At 57.8% G+C, this 20,852-nt stretch overlaps 1 protein-coding gene across 10 annotated transcripts in view; it reads left to right on the plus strand.

Moving 5' to 3' along the window:
- HDAC4 (histone deacetylase 4) overlaps window positions 1-20,852 on the plus strand; it is a 299,426-nt gene that overhangs the window by 140,060 nt on the left and 138,514 nt on the right. For all 10 annotated transcript variants that reach the window (XM_069583551.1, XM_069583520.1, XM_069583527.1 and 7 more), the window contains one exon: window positions 9,335-9,406. In XM_069583551.1, the coding sequence (XP_069439652.1) occupies window positions 9,335-9,406 (72 nt within the window). The remainder of the gene's footprint in view (window positions 1-9,334; window positions 9,407-20,852) is intronic.

Genomic DNA, 20,852 nt, shown 5'->3' on the forward strand with positions numbered 1-20,852 from the left:
GGCCGCTCAGCTGCACTTGTGAGTTGACTTGAGATGATCGTGGCTGCAAGGGGAGGCTGGCGCGGGTGCCGCGCAGGCGGAGGCGGCCCGGCCCGGGCCCCAGCTCCTGCAGCTGTTGGCCTGGCGTCACTCCCATGCCAGTCCTCTGCCGCCTTCCTCGGGCCGTGACCTCCCAGCACAGGAGTCTGTGCCCCTAGAGCCTGCAGGGTGCGTCCCCCGTGAGCGCGCTCCAGCCACACTGTCGACTTGCCTGCGTGGACTTGCTCCACATGGCCAGTGTGGGTCTATTGTTCTGCGCTCGTGACTCACTTCTCACAAGCTGCTTATTAACAGGCACCTCTTTTCTGGCTTCCTGTTGCTCAACCACCAACACCTTCCAGCTAGTCTTTAACGCTCGGCGGTGTGGAAGGCGGGCTGGGCACCGGCTCATCCGTCCAGTGGTTTTCCTCGCTGACTCAGGGTTTCAGGAGGTGCTTCGTCCCGTCAGCCTCCGTGGGACTGGGTGTGCGTTGGTTCTGCCCGCAGACGGGGCCGCGCGTGTCGCAGAGGGGCACGTGAAGTGAGAAGGGCGCGTTATTGTCCTTCACTTACGTCTGTTTATTTACCCTGGGTCAGTTTACGTCCCCACTTGACACGTGAGGAAACTGAACCTGGGCTAAAGCAACATGACCACTCACCACCCTCCGTGTGCGGGGGAAGCCTGGCCTGGCGGACCCCGAACAAGACGTGGCCTTGTCCCACGCAGAGGGCCGCTGTGTGCCGGTGAGGGGGTGGCCTCGGGGAGTTATGCCCATTAGACCGCTCGGCAGTTCAGAGGTCATTAGTTCAGAAAGTAGGAAGCCTGCAGAATTCCCGGTGGCAGGTTTGCCTGTGGCTTTTCAGAGGCGTGCGGGCTGGTCTGAGCAGCTGGAGGAAGCCTGCTTATCGACAGGTGGGCCTCAGCTGGTTCTCAGTCCTTGCCAGTAGCTGTGTTCCTTTTTGCTGTTCTTAAGTCACGGAGATGCAGGCTCACCGTGTGCGCCTGATCGGGCCCCTGTGGACCTTCTGTCGTCTGTGATTTCTTGCTCAGACTCCGAGAATCTGCACTTTCTGCCTCCGAGGCCGTTTCCCTCGTCCGCCTCCGGAGCTCTAGCAAACAGCTTTGGAATGACTCGCCCGATCGTGTCCTCCCCGCAGGGCAGAGGGACATCCTCCCCAGAGCAGAGACGGATCTGTTTTCAAAGGCAGGCTTAGGACACTCTCTCCTGGTTTTCTAAATCACTTATTAACGGTTGAGCTGGGCCAGGCTGTGGGGACAGCTGAGAGCTGTGGGCTCCACTTGGGGAGGCTGGGGAGGGGCAGACAGTCCCTGGAGGACCATCGTCCGAAAGGCGGACTGGGAAACTCCCTCCAGGAAATGCGGCCCTGGGCCAGGGAGGACAGAGCCGGCCTTTGTCTGGCCTCCGGGGCTCCAGCACTGCCCACCCGCGAAGCATCCCTCCCTGGCCTTCCCTCCTTCCCGTCCTGCAGCCCGAGCTGGACGTGAACCCCGGGGATGGGACCGCGTGTGCTCCACGCGGGCGGCTCTGTGGTCCAGGCCCCTCCTGGGAGCTCATGATCATGCTCACTGCATGTCCTTCCTCACGACCCGGATTTCTGGTCGGTGGGTCGTGTCTCATGTAGGTGAGGGCCAGTGCACCCTGACCAGGGCTGAGGTCAGCCTGACATCAGCTGGGATCTGTGTCCCATGCATCTCAGCAGCTGAGGATCCAATCACCTTACAAAATGGTCAGCCTCAAAGTTGAGAGTTACACCTTATTCCGTGGGGATTTTTAGGACTTCAAGCCGGGGAGACGGCATCTCAGTAGCCCTGAGAGAGCTGCTCTGAGGAGGCAAGGGGAGGAGCCAGGTTATATAGAAGTTTTACGACAGAGGGCAGGTGGTCTGAACATCAGGAGGTGATTGTTAAGGAAACCAGACAACCCAGTTTCAGGGATTTAGTGCTTTTCTGCGTGCAGGAAGATGCGAGAATCTGGGCTCACTGAAATCACTCCTTTCGCATGTACCCCAGCTCTCTGGGGCCAGCGTCCCGAGCTCCTGGGTGCTGCCCGCAGGACATGGGTGCAGCCTGGTGGCTGCCGCGTTGCAGGTACTGTTCTCCTTCCTGAGCGCCCTCAGGACTCAGAAATTCACTTTTGGAGGGCCGCAATCGCTGATGACTGTGGCATCCGTGTTTACTGATATGGCAGGAAATACCCCTTTCTTGACCCCTTCGCTGAGCTGAATGTGTGTTTGGAGGGTTCGCTTGCCTGCACAGCTGGGGGCTGGTAATCAGCTGGAGATGGTTAGGAACGCTAGTGAGAGAACTGGTTAGACCCATGTGCAGGCCTGTGTGAAGTGAGGACAGATGCTACTGAACAGGAAGTGAGGGCTTGTCTTGGCACCTCTCGGAAACTCTTACCGTGAAGAATTCCAGGAGGGAAAAAAAAAAAAAAAGATGAGCTTTAGTTGGTGCAGCGAGAGCCCCCTGTGCCCATCAAAACCCCAGGCTTTCTGACCATTCCCACGTCATCAGACCCCCCTCCCCAAGCTTTATCTCCTGGAGAACTCAAATCCCAATGCCACAGCGCTTTCCCGTGGACACTTTGGTGTGTGTTTCTAACAGGTGTGATCCCCTTATCACACTCAACAAAGTGAATACTAATTCCCAAGTATCTTACACCCAAGCTGGGGTCCACTTTGCTGGTTGGCTTTGTCGCTTTTTCAGGTCAAGGTGCAGACCTGGGCCTGAGCCCCTGAGCTGCAGTCCCTAGCCTGTAGGGGCTCGCCCACCACCCCGGGAGCCGGGGCGTTTGACCTGCCATCCTCTCCTTCCCACCTGCCTGATCAGAGCCTCCTGGTGACCCTGATTGAACCTGTTCCTTGAAATGCGTATTTCCTGCAATCTGGTAGCTAGCTGGAGGGGATTTGATTTTCAGGGGAAGGACAGGAAAACCTCATAGATCGGCCTTCACCTTTGTGAAGTTTGCCTGATTTTCCTGCAGGAAAAATACTGCTCTAGAGGAAAAAGGTCCTGCTTCCGTTTTTATTTTCTCTTAATAAATACCCGCAAACGGTATTGGACATGCCTCAGGAATTCATAACACTTAGCTCATTAAAGTTTAATTCACATTAATGGGCACACACAAGCTTTATTATAGAACTGGGCCATTCTTCCACAACGTGCATGATGAGGACACGAAGCATCTAATGGTTCGGGATGCTGTTGGCTCTTAGCAGAGCTCACGGGGGAGGCGCCTGCCTGGCCATCCTGAGTGTATGGAGCCTGGAGCGGGGCTGGTGTCAGCTGGGCGGGGGCCCCGTGGGACGTGGACTGGGAGGGAGAGGGGTGCCCGAGGGCCTGTTGGCAAAGGAGGCAGGGAGCTGAGCGGCGGGAGGCCAGGATGGGAGGGGCCAAGTCCTGCCGGAGCGGGCGACGGAGACTCCTCCACGTCAGGCGAAGGGGCCCTGGGGGGCGCAAGTGTGTTCTGACCTCGTGAGTCGCTTGTGGCTGTGACATTTCAGTGTTCTGAGCCGCCTTCCTTGGTGTGAATGAGCAAGAGGGTCAGGCTCCCAGCACAGGGCGCAGGTCCAGGGTCGGGGGCAGGGCACGCTGGCGTCCTGCAACACCCCACACGCTCCGCACAGACCCGTACAGCATGGGAGGGGCTGAGCACCCCCCGGGCCAGGGCGGGGGTCAGCAGGTGAGCCTGGCCCGCAGACCCCGCCCTGTGCGCCCACCCTCCCGCCCAGGCTGGTCCCTTCCGTCCGCACTGGGGCTCGGTCAGCAAGCCTCTGACCAGGCGCGAGGACTGCCTGCTGGTTTTGTCCTTCTTATAAAGGGGGACTGGTTTTTATGAAGCTCTCTTCTGTCGAGTTGAAAGCAGCCCACACACAGCAACGCACACATCCCCACCGCAGGAGCCTGTCTTTTCTCCTCGAGTCCGTCTGGAAGGACCCAGGGCGTCCGTCCGGGAGGATCGGCCCTCGTGGTGGCCCCATACCGAAGCACTGAGCACCTTCCCTCCGACAGCCCCGGTCTGCCAAGCCCGGCCCACCTGCGGCTCCAGATTTGGAAGCCTTCTCCTCGGCTGAGGCCCCACGTCCAGGAGTCGGGGCCACCTCACCCTTGGACCCTCATTGCAGACGTATGCCCGGGAGCCTTCAGGACCCAGGCGGCAGAGGGAAACCCCAAACTCAGACACGTGCTGGGGAGGAACTCCCTTTCCTTTGCAGACCTTCTAGCAGTTCCCTGTAATGCCGAGTTCACGGGGAGGGAGGGGAAAGCGGCGACTAAGACCTTCATTCTTACTGAGATGTGCCAGCTTCTCACCAGGTCCTGGAGCCCTGGAGGTGCGGAAGTAACTCGCACGCTGACCTTGCAAGTGCATCCAGGAGACGCAGACCGAGGGCCGGCCTCCTGTCTGCCCCGCTGAGCCCCACTCGGGGTCCCACGACCGGGCCCTGCCCCCCGCACCTGCTCCTGCCTCCTCCGGGGGTCCCACGACCGGGCTGCTGGGTCCCCTGTGCTCCTGTGGCCTCTTCGGGAGCAGGCCCACTCTTTCTAGCTCCTGAGGAGTGTGGGGAGCAGAGCTCGGGCCCTTTTGACACGTGTGGGGAGCTCATAGTGGCTTTCTTCCAATGAGCACTGTGTGGAAGGGGAATAAGCGAGCACCTCTACTGTGGAGAGGCCTGGTGGACGGGTGTCCACCCAGCTGGTCAGCCCCAGCACCAGCGCGGGTTCAGTCCTTGGTCAAGGAGCTCAGATCCCACATGCCTTGCAGCATGGCCAAAAAATAAAAATGAATAAAACAGCAATAAGGGTAATAAAACAATTCTAAAAATTAAAAAAACAAACCGGGTGACAGGCAGCCTTGTCACCCCCACTTCATTTTGGTGACCTACGTTGAGAAAGCCCCACTAAGCACCTTTCAGAATAGTACCTTTTCCTGTTCTTTGACGTGCATGATGAGAGAGCAAGCGTGGAACTAAGGCGGGAATGCGAGGCTGGGTTGCCAATGCTTTGGAATCAAAAGTAGAACAGAGTCCCGACCTCGCTCAGATTCCATCTGTCTGTATGACTTTAGCCTTTCCTTTTGTCTCAGAACTCACTGGACCTGACCAAGTCCATTTACCCCAGAAATGCAAGTTGGTTAGACACAAGAAAAGGAAATTCTCAGATGAAAAGGGGAATTATTTAACTGTTTGAATTGATACAGAAAAGTTTAATAAAGTTAAGCACACACACGTGATTTTAAAGTAGTCTTTGCAAAGTAGAAATAGAAGGGAACTTTTCTTAAACTAATAAACTTATGTCAGAAACCGACAACAAATGTTATACTTGCTGGTGAAAGAGTTGCAAACATTCCCAGTAAGATGGCAAGCCAGACAAGGGTGTTCCCTTTCACTATTTCTGTTTAATAATGTACCCTAAGTCTGAGCTGTAGAATAAGGTGAGAAAAAGACACAAAAAGGCTGCAGGTCTGGAGAGGAAGAGCAGTCGTTATCAGAAGTGATGTGGTTCCGCATGTAGAAAGTTCAGAATAACTTCAGGTGAATGATTAGAATGGATGTGGGTTGATTAGCAAGATGCTATAGTGCAGAGCTACCATATAAACATTGATTGTGTTTCTATATACCAGCAGATAGCAGTTAAAATTTAAAGTACTATACATAATATTTGGGGGCTTCCATCGTGGCTCTGAGAGTAAAGCGTCTGCCTGCAACGTGGGAGACCTGAGTTCGATCCCTGGGTCGGGAAGATCCCGTGGAGAAGGAAATGGCAACCCACTCCAGTACTCTCGCCTGAAGAATCCCATGGATGGCGGAGCCTGGTAGGCTACAGTCCATGGGTTACATAATATTTTACTTCAAGTATCTGGCAATAAATCTAAAGATGTTCAAGATCTCTGCACTCAAAAGTCTAAAACCGTTTTGAGAGAAATGAGATGAAGTGATGCTCCGTGTTCGTGGGTTGGGAGGCATGGTACCGCCAAGGTTCTCTGCCCCCAAAGTCTGGGCACGGTGCGGCCCCAGTCAGGCTCCCTTTTTCTTCTTCTTTCCTCCCTTCCCGATTCTCTTTCCCAGCCCATCATAGTGCATGTCCTGTCCCCCCCATCGCCCTTCACAGAGGGGTCCGGGGCACCGGGGGGGTCCCAGCTCTGGGCCCATCAGGGGCAGCAAGGTCTGTCCTCACACCGAGGGAACAGCTGTTCACCTGCCACGGTCTCCTCCTCCCCCTTCTCCACGGAGGACGGGGAGGCCACCGGCACCCCCAGCTCTGCCTCGTAGTCGGGCATGTGGACTGGGGCCCCGGGAGTCTGGGCACGGCTCCGAGGCCCCACTGCCTCCCTCGGCGTGAGCGCCCCCTCTCCCTGTTCCGAGCCCCAGCTGCTGCTGTTGTGGAGTGTTGTGTTGGGGGCCGAGGGGAGGGCTGGGGAAGAGACCGCAATGCCTTTTTTTTGCGGGGGTGGAGGCATTTGAGTCATGTACGGATCAATAAGAGACTTTTTAGTTTGAAAAAAACAACGCCCTCCCTTCCTTTTTCTGTCTGTCTCCCCACCTCTGTCTTTTTCTTTCTTTGGGACTTAACTGATTCTCAGATTTCTGTGGTTAAGGCCCAGTACCGCCCAGGGTGATTTTGCAGAAGACAGAGGCTTTCACCTGGCTGGGTGGTAAGGCCTGGTGTCAAGTTATGGCTGTTAGTGTGATTATTGGCACAGGTATAAACAAGTTGGCCTATAGGACAGAAGTTTGCCTTGTAACAGAACCAGTGTTGCCGAAAGTTCCTGAAAGTAAGGCTTCTTAATAATGGTAATGGGACATTTGGCTGTTCTCATAGGGGAAAAAAAAAAAAAAGACATCCTTTATACCGTATACAAAAGCAATACCAGAGAGATGAGATCTACACACAAAAGGGAAAACCACGACACTTTCAGATGGCCGTAATGTAAAGTATCTTTGCAACCTCCATGGGAGGAAGAGCTTCTTAAACCTGATACAGAAAGGAAAAGCTATAAAAGAAAGACTGATACCCATGACCTTGAAGAAGGAACCTATGCTCTCTGAAACCAGTCCTGAATATTCACTGGAAGGACTGATGCTGAAGCTGAAGCTCCAGTACTTTGGCCACCCGATGGGAAGAGCTGACTCATTTGAAAAGACCCTGATGCTGGGAAAAGATTGAAGGTGGGAGGAGGGGACGACAGAGGATGAGATGGTTGGATGGCATCCCCGTCTCGATGGACCTGAGTTTGGGCAAGCTCTGGGAGTTGGTGATGGACAGGGAGGCCTGGCGTGCTGCAGTTCATGGAGCTGAGCTGAACTGAACAGCTTTGCTTTGTGAGCCCTGAGACCGGGACCTGGATTTGTGAGGCCCTCAGGGGTACTCGTCACCAGCTCTGGTCTCCAACGTGACATGGAGTGACATCCCCAGGGCTGATGTCCGTGCCTGGCACAGTCATGCACCTGTTAAGCTTGCCTACCACTTGGGGCCCTGCTGCCCCCATCCGTGGACGCAATGCATCTTCCCTCTGTGTTCCAGTCTGAATCCCCCAGGGGCTCAAGGGGGCCCCACACGCCTCCGTGTTCTCAGCCTGGGTCGTCACCTTGTGACCTTAGGAGTCCTCCTCGTGTGCCCAGGGCCTCACGCCCTGAACTGGCAGCCTCAGGCTCCCAGAGCTGCCGGCAGGCAGGGAGAGGAGGCCTGGCACCTGTGTGTCCTCCCTGTGGCCTCATCTCCTGGTGCCCAGTCCCGCCTTGATTCAGGTCCTGCCCCCTGCCGTCCTGTCTGCTGCCTTCTGCGAGGAGACCTCTCACGTCTGGGCCTCTGAGATCCCCCTTTCGGAGTGAGGAGTGCAGAGTTTGCTGGTGGCATCGGGCTGACAGGGTGGTCTGTGGAGGAGCGGGGAGAGGTGGGCTGTGTACCCGGCACTCTGGGCTCTCCCGGCTTCCCGGCTCCATGCTGCGGGCGTCGGAGCTGGGCTCCAGCCCCTGATGGCCCCTCTGCGGAGTCAGCTGTTGGAGGATTCCATGCAGAGACGCCTCCTGAGAGGCAGGGCGCCTCCTCCGCCCTCACACTGAGGCGGGGTAGTCCTCCCGCTCAGCTTCCCTGCCTGACCTCACTCAGCAGGGCTGGGAGGATGTGCGCGTGGGGCTCGGACTTGCAGCTTGTGTGAAGCACAAGCTGGCCCAGCCCGAGAACGGGGCCCAGCGGTTCCCTTCCCTGACCCAGGCGGGCAGGCCAAACATCAGCTCGTGTGTGGGGTCCGTCATACTCTGAGCAGAGAGCTCCAGGCCCACGACACCACAGAGGCCTCCCTGCTTCCTCGGGAGACACTGCGGGGTCTCCTCAGGGTCATAGTGTTTGTCCTTGGATTTTGACCGTCTCCAAAGACACACCAGGGTCGTGGAATAATGCACTCGAAGGCCACAAGGTGACGTCCATTTGGGGTGAAAAGCAAGGCTTTAGTATAAAGTTGGGAGACCTGCTCTTATCTTACTTGCTTTTGTCCCAGTTTGTAAGCTGGCCCGAGGGAGCCAATGGCTGCTCTGGGAAACCAGTGATTTCTCCTGAAAGTCACTAGCGAGAGTGACCACAGGCCAGCGTCTGTGATGGCGCTCTTGTTACCATGAATGTTCACACCCATTGTTGGAGCTAATTTTACACCCAAGTGTGTGATTCCTGGAAGTCCTCCCGGTGTTTCCTTCTCATCTGTGGGAGATCGTGGTCTAATGGCACCCTGTGCTGAGTGGGGGCAAGGGTGGTTCTGGTTCTGCCATCTTTGCGGTCAAAATACAGTCGAAACCTGTAAGAAACGGTCCCTTCGGCTCTGGGAGCCTGGGCCGGGCTTTCCCGGGAGCGGGTTTGCGAGTCTTGGTTTCCTCGCCCGTCCTGAGAGCAGAAGCAGCCTGGGTGCTCTTGGCGGGGCCTCGGGGCTGTGGCTCGGTGGCCCCGGGCCCCTGGGCTGTGTCTGGGAAGGCGTGAGCAGCTTTTCTGTGTGTACTCCCCTGCTGCTCCTGGTCGCTCCAGAAATGCGCCCTGGCTATCAGCTGGCTGTTCGCCTCAGCCAGACGCCCGCAGGCCAGAAACTGGTGTTTGCTCTGTTGGAGATCCGAGCTGGTTGGGTTGTTGTGCATGGGGTCTTTTCTTCTTCTGATTCCCCAAATCAAAATAGAACCCGTCTCCTTTAAAAGTGAGAAGGACACATGGACTCCCATTGTCTGCAAGGAAGTGCTCTTTGCAGGCTCGGCGTGTGAAATGCTTCCACTGAATCACGAGCAGTTTCTAAAGCCCATTGCTTTCTCTGTCCTCCAGATGGACTTTCTGGCCGAGACCAGCCAGTGGAGCTGCTCAACCCCGCCCGTGTGAACCACATGCCCAGCACCGGTGAGTCCACTCCCCAAGCCCTGCTGGGCCCTGGGCGCCCCCAAAGGGGTGTCTGGGGCTCCACCGTCCTGGGGGGGTGTGGAGAGAAAGGGGTGGGGTCTCAGGTCCAAGGGGGTCGCGTGCTCTTTCCCGGGGTAAAATAGGGCGACGGTTTTGGATATGAAATGGGCGCGGCTTAATGCTACTTAAGTGGCAGAGAATTCCAGGTCCTCTGTGTCCTGAGCTCCGACAGGGTGTGTTCTTCCCAAAGGTGAGAACTGCTCGTTTGGGGTCCAACTCCAGGCCTCGAAGGAAGGAGCCCTGCACTTGAGCTGGGGACACCACGGGCAGGTCTCACTGGGTCCAGGGCCGCAAGCTCCTGGGGGAAAGTGTCATCGATGTTTCTCGAAGCGGCTCTCCTTCTGTAATTAGCAAAAGGCGTCGGCTGTGATTAGGAATTTCTCATTCCATGTACGCTATTTCTGCATGCTGTGCCCTGGGCAGTGTTTTTCTAATCTACACGGCTGTGGAAGCCTTTCTTTCTCCTTCTTGTAAAATGCTTACCTTCCATCTGATATCCTCCAGGATTTCAGCTCAGAGACTGGATCCGTTCCTCTCGGGCTCCTTGGCCTTACTGAGAATAAAACAGACCCTGAGAAGGCCTGGGGTGGATGTAAGGGAGCCACTGTCAGCATTTTGAGGTCAGCACTGCCGGGCCTGGCTTGGCCGTGTCCTGAGGCAAGGCCCCCGTCTTTGTGGTTTGCGCTCCGTGGCACCTCCTGGACGCCAGCCTGCCTGCACCCACCATGCCCGCTGTCTGCATGTGCAGGGCCGGCTGGGACGAGGAGGGGCACGCGGACCCCTGCCTCTGCCCCAGCCCCCGGCCACACCGCCTGTGGCTGCACCCTCCCCATCTGGCTGGAAAGAAGTCGAGGCTGAGCTGGAAGCGGCAAAGGAGAGACTCCCTTCTTTGCTAGCGACTCTCGGAGGCCTGCCGAGCGCCGTCTCTGGCGTCTCCCCAGACATGAGCTCGGATGTCTGCGATGCTCCTCGAAGGTGCCACGGCCCCGGGCTGGCATCCACCTGCCCAGCAGGTTTACATTCATCCAGGACGGCGGGGGGTGGGGGGAGCGCTGAAACGAGCAGCTGGCGATGCTCCGCTGTCCTGTCTGACCTCCGCAGAGTCAGAGGGCCGCTTTCCCTTTCCCTGAGTCCGTCTGGCCAGGGCAGCTTTGGTTTAAACACCGAGTTCTTGTGTAGCTCAGGCCTCTCCAGGCAGTTTCCTGATGCTTGCCCAGGTGTGGGTGGAGGGGGTTTCAGTAGCTTGATAGACTGTGGAAAGTTGGTTCCCAAGTGAGCCAGAAAGTGGGTGGCTTCCTGTTCACCTCCCAGCTTGAGAAGCACGTCCTGCTGGTGGAGACTTCGTGCGGGCCTCCTGTGTACGAATATGGACCGCAGTTCTGGATGGGGGTGCGGGGGTAGGCCTGGAATCCTGGTGACCCACGGACTGGGTGGCTTCAAGCAAGCCGCCCAGTGTCTTGGTCTCAGCCCTGGATGGGATAATCACATCGTCTCTGCAGGATTCTCAGAGACCAAGCCTGTGTCTGTTGGTGGTGGTCCCTGGGTAGACGTCAGGCGGCTGGATGCTGGAGACAGCGTGGACAGGGCCGTGGCCGTGCCAGCTCTGATCGCAGCCCAGTCCTCATGGTCTGCTACCCACCGTCTCTCTCTTTTGGGGAAGCCCCCACTTCAGAGATGGCGTGTTGGGGAGGGGGCCCCAGGACACAGGAGCCAGTAGCCCCGCACCTCCAGATTCCATTGGTCAGAGTCAGAGGATGACGCTGCGCTTGCTGGTGACCCCGTGGGTCGGCGTGTGCAGCGTGGCTCTAAAACCCGGAGAAGAGGCGCCCGTGAGCACCAGCCTGCAGGAGGAGGGCCGTGCCAGGGGGCTGCCCGTGCTGCACACTGGCCACGGAGTCTTCGTCGTGAGCTCCGCCTTAGAAGTTGCTGAAGCGAAGGGCATTCTTTAAAAGTCTGCTTCCGGTCATTCTGAGCACTGTACTGGAGAAGGAAATGGCAACCCACTCCAGTATTCCGGAAGATCTCCTGGACAGAGGAGCCTGGTGGGCTGCAGTCCATGGGGTCCCAAAGAGTTGGGACACGACCGAGCACATGCTCCCCATTTACATAAGCACTGTACAGTGCATTCAACACAGAAATACGAATCTCAGCCTATATAATAATTTGAAAATCAGTATTGACAGTTTCTGTCAAGCCGCGTTTAAATAGAATATTTATTTATTTTCCGCTGAGCTGGGTCTTCGCTGCAGCGGACAGGGGCGCCTCCAGTCGGGGGCACAGCCTTCTCATTGTGGAGGCTTCTCCTTGTAGAGCATGGGCTCCAGGCACGCGGGCTCAGTAGTTGCAGCTCACAGGCCAGGTAGTTGTGGCTCACGGGCTTTGCTACCCCGTGGCACGTGGACTCCTCTAGGACCAAGGGATCGAGCCTGCGTCCCCTGCATTGGCAGGCAGATTCTTAACCACTGGCCCACCAGGAACATCCTAGAGCCACACTTTTATGATACGGGGGTAGAGACATTTTCAGGTGTGTTATGTCAATCCCGGTTGAGCTTAAAGTACTCTTTTGACACTCGGCAGTGTGAAAACAGACTCTGTGATTTGCAGGAATTACTCCAGCAGTCCCCGTGGGAACTTGCTCTCGTGAATGCATGCCTTTTACCGGGAGCGGGCAAGCGCTCACGTGGCCCTCCCCACCTCCACCTTGTGCATTTCTTGTCTGTTCCTGGCTGTGGAAGGCAGCCCTCTCGACAGCCTTTCTGACAATGGTTCTCTTTAAACATAGTCAGTCCTTGTGAAGTCTTACTTCAAATAAAAAAACACCGTTCATCCCTTCTATTTGTGGGCCATCTTGACTCAAGACTTGAGATCATTCCTACAAGAATCTCTCTCACTAGAAAAGTTTGCATTGTAGAAGGCACATGCTAAAATGCTCTTTGTTTTGGGGTTCTTTCTGATTTCTCCACCTTCCCCCTTAACTTTTTATATGTTAACAAGCCTTTCCTTCTTTTTTGCATTTTTTTTCTTGTTTTAAAGTTTTTAGTTGTGAATAGTTCTATCATAAAAGGGAGAAAACATATAACGGTTTACCTACCACTGGGTCATAACAGCGCCTCCATTACTGTTGTCCTGTGGGGGGTGTGTGTGTGTGTGTGTCTGTGTCTGTGTGTGTGTGTGTGTGTGTGTGCGCGCTCAGTTGTGTCCAACTCTTTTGCAGCCCCATGGACTTAGCCCTCTAAGCTCTTCTGTCCGTGGGATTCTCCAGGCAAGAATACTGGAGTGGGTAGCCATGCCCTTCTCCAGGGGATCTTCCTGACCCAGGGATCTGTGTTAGTATCATATTTTCTCATTTTTTGGATGAAGTGGAATGTCACCACCTCATCCTTCCCAGGGGGGGTTGTCTTTTCCTTCCTTGGGAGGGGGCTTGGGGTACAGGCAGAGTGGCAGGCACCCTGCAGGCTCCCAGGAAGCTCAGAGTATAGTGGGGGAGAGACGTTGACTTGAGGGCAGAGGAAGAGGCGAGAGCTGGGCCCTGGCAGAGAGCTTGCATGCCCGCTGTGCCAGGGGACTCTACAAGCACTTTGGTCCTCCATTCCTGAATCACTTTCGTTTATTTTTTTTTTGAAAGTAGCATACTTTTCTCCTGATTATAAAAGCAGCACGTGTTTAGTCTGGAAAAGAGGCCTTGTGGTGAGTGTGTGGGGTGCAGGCTGTGGACCCGGCAGGCGAGCTCCCTCGGAGCCGGACCGTGGAGATGCTCAGCACCAGGATGGGTGCAGGGGCTGAAGGAGAAGCCCCAGTTGCCGGGAGCAGCGTGGAGGAAGCAGCCCTGGGGGCCCACGAGAGGCTCATCTGGGCACCACTGTGGTGGCTGCCAAGGGCCCGCTCTCCACCAGAGGCGAGGGGCAAGGCCGCTTCCCCAGGATCAGCCGGCGGGTCCGCAGCGGGGCAGAGGCCCATTTCTGCTCTGCAGGGGCCACCTCTCAGAGAAGGCCGGGGACCTCTAGGCCAGCCCAGCCACCAGGACGAGGTGCCAACCACACAGGAGCCTCACCGGGGATGCCGTTGCCCTCACCGTAAACGGGCGTTTCCATCAGCGTTCCCGAGCTGTCCTTTCAAGGCTGTGTGACAAGGGTGTCGTTTTTTTAAAGAGAATAATGGAAACTTGAAGACACTGCCGAAACTCTGGAGAACTTACCCAAACCTGTTATGAAAAAGTGAGGTCTGGCTCCAGCCGCAGATTCCCGAATCTTCCCGAATCTTCCCGAGCATCCGACCACCGTGCTATGCAAGGGTTACCGAATTGCTTGACCCTCCTCAGGCTTTAGAGTAGGGACCACTTGAGGCTGGCTGGAGCTCAGGATGGCTCCCAGGCACGCCTTGCCGTTCTTGTTGTCCGTTCGCTCTGGCGAGAGGAGAGGCGGGGCAGGTGCCTAGCTGAAGACGCACGTGGCCTGGGGAAAGCAGCTGGCCCAGCCCTTCCCCCGTGGGAAGCAGTTCATCCCGGATCGTAATCCCCTGCAGCAAAGCCTCACCCATTGTCCTGCCTGCTGGCCCCTCCCTGGTGTGCTTTTCCCATAAGGCTGGGCTCCTGGGGTCGGGATGGGGCTCAGTGAAGGCCTGATGGCCAGCTTCGGGGGCCCCCACGGCTGCCGCCTGCTCAGCTCTAGAAGGGAGAGCGGACTTGGGCTTCCTCGTCCTGGGCCCATCCTGACGCTACTCGTCTCTCTTCTGCGCGGGCCAGGGAACTGTCTCCTCTGCTCACAGCCTCTCACATGGCACACACCAGGCTGTCTTTTTGTCCAGTGTCTCCTCCTCCTCCTCCTCCTCCTCCTCCTGGTTCCCGAGGCTCCACCCCTGCCCTCCCCCTTTGGGCTCCGTGGTAAGGAAGTCAGTGCAGGGTCAGGGCTGGGCCCAGCTGTGTTAGCCGCTCAGTCGTGTCTGAGTCTTTGTGACCCCATGGATTGTGGCCCGCCAGGCTCCTCTGTCCACAGGATTTCCCAGGCAAGAATACTGGAGTGGGCTGCCGATCCATTCTCCAGGGGATCTTCCAGACCCGGGGATTGACCCCGGGCCTCTGGCATTGCAGACAGTCCACCGTCTGAGCCACCTGGGAAGCCTCGGTGACTCCGCTGAGCTACTGTTGGCGCAATGCCTGGGGCCTGGGAGCGAGCCCTGCCTGCCTCCCCGAGGCTGTGTGACCTCGAGCCACCGGCATGTCCTCTCTCAGCCTGGCAGAGCGTCGGGGGCCCAGAAAGCGGGGGGCTGGGCGGGCCCCACAGGGCTTCCCGTCCTTCTCTTGTCTGCTGACCCCCGGCTCACTGGTACCCTTGGGCCTGCTCGTCCCAGTGCCCCCGCCAGCTCTGCTGCTTCCTCCAGCATGACTGTGGCCCCCCACAACCAGCCCAGAGGCCTTAACGATGCCCCCGCCCCCCAGGACAGCTGTTTAAAAGGAAGCAAAACCAGCCCGTGGAGAGAAGCTCAGTGACAAAGCACTCGGAGTTCCGTTGAGCACCAGGCTTCACACCTGCTCGGGCCTTTTCCTGGAGTCACGTCCGAGGCACGCCTGCTCTCTGCTGCACTGAGCACAGACCTCCTGAGTGATTCATGCCCACGTAGCCGTCTTTAACGCCGAGCCTGGCGCACGGGTCTGCCCACAGAGGGGGGGACTCGGGTTGCCACGGATCCACCGGCTGTTCTGGGCCCCCCCGCACCCCCCTCCCCGACCGACGGCAGCGCAGGTGCCACGTCTGGCTTTGAGCGGCGGCCACAAGAACCGCCGCAGCTCAACCACCAGCGGCTAGGCTGCCCTCGGTGCTCGGGCCGAGGGGTGCTCCCTGGAGCCCCCGCCTGCCTGGGGACTGAGCTCCTGAGAGAGGAGGGACTCAGGGCTCAGCGCTGGCCGCCTCCGCCGAAGGCCTCGCCCCCTGCCTTGGAGGAACACTGGGCAGTGGGATTTACAGGCAGGGAGGTGGATGCCTCCCCCCGGTGGCTCTTCTTGGGAGAAAGCTGTGGGTTCTGCGCCGTGGGTGGCGTCTCCAGAGGAGAGACAGGCGTGCCCCGGCGTTTCTGCCTCTGGACCTGAATCCAGCCCCGCTTCCCACCGTGACTTGCTGCCTTGGGCCTTGACAGTCGGTCCCCAGGGCCCCGAGCGAGCTGAGCGTGTTCCTGCAGCTGCGCGGCCTTGGGGGCAGAGCTGCACCCGCTGCGCTGTGTGCACCGTCGGGACTTGTATGGACCCCTCGGTTCCAAGTGGGCCGGGAGCCCGCGGACCCGGCTGGGTTTGCAGAGAAGGGAACACGCGCCCTCTGGCGCTGCCGCTGCTCCTGGGGACGCTGCTCCTGTCTCTTTCCCTGCTGTCTCCTTTCTTCCTGTGTCCCCTGGTGCTTTCACTCAGGTCTCACCAAACCCGGGGCTTCTCGGATGGCTTTGGGGAACGCTTTCCCTCCCGATACTGAGGCCCGGCCCTCTTGTCTGCTGAGGTCAGCTTCCTCCCTGAGGGACATCCGGGCAGTGGGGCCACCCTCTCTGTCTGTTTTTAAAGCCGTTTATTTATCTGGCTGCACCAGGTCGTCGTTGTGGCAGGTGTATCTGGTCCCTGATCAGGGACCGAGCCGGGCCCCTGAACTGGGGGCGTGGGGTCTTAGCCTCTGACTGCTGCTCTTCTCTCTGGGATGGCCCTGCTGGCTAGCTCCCTTCTCCTTGGGCAGCAGGTTCCCTGCAGGGTCCTGTCGTCTGTCTCTCTGGGTCTGCCTTCCGTGATGATGGCTTTCCTGGCCTGTCTGCTCCCATTTAGGGCAGGGCACCTAGAGACCGGGGACCTTCCGGGGACGCCTGCGGCCAGGGCCTCCTGCCCTGCTCAGGCGTGTCTTCCGAGGGGCTGGGAGGCAGGCGCCCCTTGTTCACACGTGTGTTTTCCCCTAGAACTGCTCTCGCTGGTTTGCCGTTTATCTGCAATTGTGTAGGTGATTTTTTTTTTTTTTAAAGCGCACACAGCTTTAGTGGGCTCTGGAGGAGTGTTCCATTTGCCATCTTTAACCGCCCCCAATGCCTTGCCCCTGGGTGCCCCGCCCTTGGCTGGCTGCTCGCGCCCTCCTCCCACACCCCCACGGCCAGCCACCCCTCCAGGCCCGCTCTGCCCCGCCTGGCTGCGGCCTGGCTCCCAGCTGCACCCTGCAGTCCCCACAGTGCTGGCCGGCTGCCCCTCCAGGCCCGCTCTGCCCTGCCTGGCCGCGGCCCGGCTCCCAGCTGTGCCCTGCAGTCCCCACAGTGCTGGCCGGCTGCCCCTCCAGGCCCGCTCTGCCCCGCCTGGCCGTGGCCCGGCTCCCAGCTGCGCCCTGCAGTCCCCACAGTGCTGGCGGGAGGGAGACACAGGCCCCCCTGCCAGGTGGAAACTGGGTTGTTTGGCCTATGTTTCTCACCAGCTGTCCCACCCCATTAAGTTTGTATTGTGGTTGTTGCCATAGACGCCGAGTTAGAAAGAGCCTGCTGGGGGGCCCGGAGCAGTGAGGATCGAGCAGGCCCCAGTTCAGCGAGGTGGGCCCCGAAGGCGGCCGGGCAGGGCCTCGAGCCCCAGGGGCCCCTGATGCGGAAGCCACCCGCGCCCACTGGAGCCCAGTGTGGGGAGGTGGGCCACTGGCTGGCTGTCCGCCTTACAGGAAAAAACGGGGCTCCGGCCGCTGTGACCCTACGGTCTGCACGGATACGGAAACTGTAGCGTGAAACCTTAGTGTCCTCGTGGTGCATCTAGAAGTGGTTACTAGGCGGAAGACACGGCGTTTTTCCGGCCCAGGACTTGGTTCTGTTTGGGCGCTGGACGCACACCTGATGCCAGGAAGGGAGGGGGGTGTGCGCGCGTCATCGGTGGGTAGAGCGCTTTCCGTCTCTTTTTTCAAGCAAGCTTTTCTGCTCTCTTCTTGGGGCTGCGGGGTGTGAGGGGGCTGTGTCCAGAGTCTGTGACCCCCTTGCGTGTGTCTAAAGGAGTGTGTCCTGCCAGAGTTAGTCTCGTCCACGTCTGTCGTTGTCTGTTGGGAAAGCACTCACACTTAGCCTGCTGTGACTTCTCAGCCTCGTCCCCTAGGAGGGCAGAGTGCTGTCCTTGAAGGAGAAGCCGCACAGCGACCCGCACCGTCCCGCAGCCACGGACCCACACCCCCGGCCCCCGCGTCCCTGGCAGGTGGGCTCCCGGGTGCTGTAGTAGGCCGGGGTCTGACCAGTGACTTTGGGCGGCCATGCGAGATGGGAGCGGCCGGGGAGCAGAGTTGGGAGCCCGAGGGGAGGGGGCAGCATGCCTTTCAGTCCCGCAGGTGCCTCCTGAGTGCCCCATGTGTCCAGCCCGGGAGGCCCGCCGAGGGGTGCCCACAGGGTCCTGCTGGTCGGGTCTCCCCCTGAACCTGCTCCCTGACCCCCCAGGTGTTTCCAGCGGGACAGGGCGCGTGCAGAGCTGGTGTCGTGGGAGCCTGTCTGTCTGATCTGGCTCTGTCTGTCTGTCATCTGTCAGAGAACCAGCTTCTGCTTCTAGTGATGCCTGTGTGTATTTATTTTCTCCTCGCTTCATTCCTGTTCTGATTTCTGCTTTCGGTGAGCGGTGTGGGCTGCGAGTATGTGGATATCCCTGCTCCAAGCTCTCAGGTTGAACGTCCTTTAGCCCACTTACTTTTTGGCCTTTCTCCTTCCTGAGGGAGGTTATGGGGCTCTCTGGAGACAGGTGCAGAGGCTTTGGTAAATTCCCACTTGTAGGGTTCAAGTTCTACTTGATAGTAGCTAATTGGTAGCCTCTGGAAACTTTGATGCTTTTTTTTTTCTTTGAAAAAAATGACACGTTTACAAGTGTTTTTCATCTGGAGGTATAAAGTTTCCCAAGTTATCTTTTTATTGATTTCTAATATTATGAGTAGAGAGCACCCAGCCTCTGGATTTGTTTGAGAGTTGCTTTATGGTCAGTGTTTGTGACCCTTCAGTATGTGCTTTAGAAGAGTTTTATTCTCCAGCTGTCAGATGCAGGGTTCTAAAGACGGTCATTAAATCCTACTTGGTGGCGGTAGATGATACAGAACATGAGCAGATGCTAGGTCATCAGTGTTGTGGAGGAGAAGCAGCAAGGAGGGACGGGAGAACTCTCGTGGGGAAGGGGCTCTGCAGTTTTAAGTAACGGGGTCTGGAAAGGCTCATGGTCAAGGCGGGCTTTGGTCCCACTCACTCACTCACTCACTCATTCCCTCCTCCATAGTGATCGTCCTTCCCAGGCATCCGTCAGTACCCTTGGCGCTTGGGACACGTATATTTATGAGTAAAGCCGAGATCCGTGTTATTTGTGGAGCTTAAATTGCGGGCAGGGGTGGGGAGCTGGCATGGACACAGTGGGCAGGCTTAAGCTGCCCCGCGTATGGAAGTAGGGGCTCACTGAGGGGCAGGCAGGCCGGGATTGATGCAAAGGACTGCATGGTGGCCCCAGGGTCTCAGCTCTGCACATCGTCGGGTCGGCGGAGCTGCCAAACCGAAATGGGAGCTCCAGGGGGCTGCCCGCGGGGGCTGGTGAGGGCTGGCATGGGACACAGGCATGCTGGAAAGGGGCTCTCAGAGCCCCCGCTGGGAGGGGGCTGGGCCGGGGCCGGGGACCTGGAGTGGCTGCATGGAGTCCACATGGATGTGACGTCTCCGCAGGGGGCCACGCCCCTGTGTGCCACCTGTGTCCTGGACAGTGTCCGTGGTGTCGTCCTCCAGGCAGCGCTCTCCCGGCCAGGGGCTCCACGCCGCAGATCAGGCCGCCCACCACCCTCACGAGGGCTTGGCATCCCCGCACTGGCACTGCTGCTGGGAGGGGTGGCGGTAGCCGCAGTAACAGGTAATCTGCCAGCCTGCCGGCCCCTCAGCCACGACTTGTGCTGGCCGCTGCAGAGGCTCGGTCACTTCCGCCCTGTCCCTACTCATGCGTTGTCAGTCACCTGGTCATGGCTGACTCTGTGACCCCATGGACTGTGGCCCACCAGCCGCCTCTGTCCGGGGGACTCTCCAGGCAAGAATGCTGGAGTGGGTAGCCATTCCCTTCTCCAGGGGATCTTCCTGACCCAGGGATCGAACCTGGGTCTCCTGCGTTGCAGGCAGATTCTTCCCCATCTGAGCCACCAGAGGCTTCAAGTGCATTGAATTTTTGACAAGTGTCCCAGGTGTTCCTTTCAGACACTGGAATCTGAGCCTGACCGCCTTCCCTCCCCACCCTCAACACACACTACCTCCCCACACCTCTGGCCCTACTCCCCATCCTGCAGAGCCCCCAAAAGATGCTGCCTTCCTTATTGGGCACCTTGGTGTCCAGGAGGCGCTTGCTGAAAGAGGCCAGGCCAGCCTACCCCCCAAGAAGCTAGGGTTGCTCCCTGTTTCACCCCCTGCTGCCCTCCCTTCTCTCTCTGCTGCCAAGTGGAAGAAACACCTTCTATTTTTAAATATTTCAACTGTTACTATTAAGTAATATTGGCTCCTACTGCAACCCAGCTGTTAGGTGAAACCCATAAGCAAACGTTAGGGGGTTGCTAAGAGGGAAATTCTGAAATGCTTTCTTCTCTCTGTTATGTAAACTTGACCTTACATAACTGAAATGGCAAGGACGCTTGCAGAGGAGGTCTGTGGCTTTCCTAGACCACCGGAACTATTTTTAATTTTCAGATAAAGTGTTTTTTATCCATGGGGTTTAGGGTAAACCAAATGGCTTTCGGGGGGAACCTGATGTATGGTAGAGTGAGCACAGCCCAGGCGCAGAGTGTGGGCAGGTGAGGAGGGCCCGCGGCTGCAGGGGTGTGGCCAGATTGAACCCACGGGTCAGCAGTTACTGTCTGAGCAGCCGGGCTGGGTGCTGGATCGGGCAGCCTGGATCACCGGTCCCCGCTGGGGCCACAGCTGATGGCCCTGGGGGCTAGAGGGGGGCTTTTTTAGTAAATGCTTGAGGATGAAACGCTGGGCTTTCTGCTGTGGTTTCTGTCTCACTGTCCCTGCATTGTAATTGTGGGAGAGTTCTCGTCCACTCGCACCGTTTCTAAAGTCACGACGGACGGCCGCTGGATTCCTCCGCCAGGCGCCTCCTCTGGACTCACATTTGTCTTCGTCGGCTGCCTTTATACGGGAGAACTCAGAGCGCGTCCCCCACCCCCACCCCTGTTTTTTTTGCACCGAGCTGGCCTGCTTCTATTTTTAGTTCCCCGGAAGCGCATTTGTGCACTTCTCGAAAGCCAAGTTCCCCCACTGCACGCCAGGTTTTTATTTACAGCCTCTTGCTCAATTTGCACTTGCAAATATTTCCCAAAGACAGTTTCTCTTCTTGGGGGATGCAGAACAAATTAGAAACAGTCAAAGGATTTTCTGAAGAGCTTTAAGGAGAAGTTCCCCAGATAGAGAG

Source organism: Ovis canadensis, chromosome 1 (assembly GCF_042477335.2).
Source record: "Ovis canadensis isolate MfBH-ARS-UI-01 breed Bighorn chromosome 1, ARS-UI_OviCan_v2, whole genome shotgun sequence".
NCBI classification, from domain to species: Eukaryota; Metazoa; Chordata; class Mammalia; order Artiodactyla; family Bovidae; genus Ovis; species Ovis canadensis.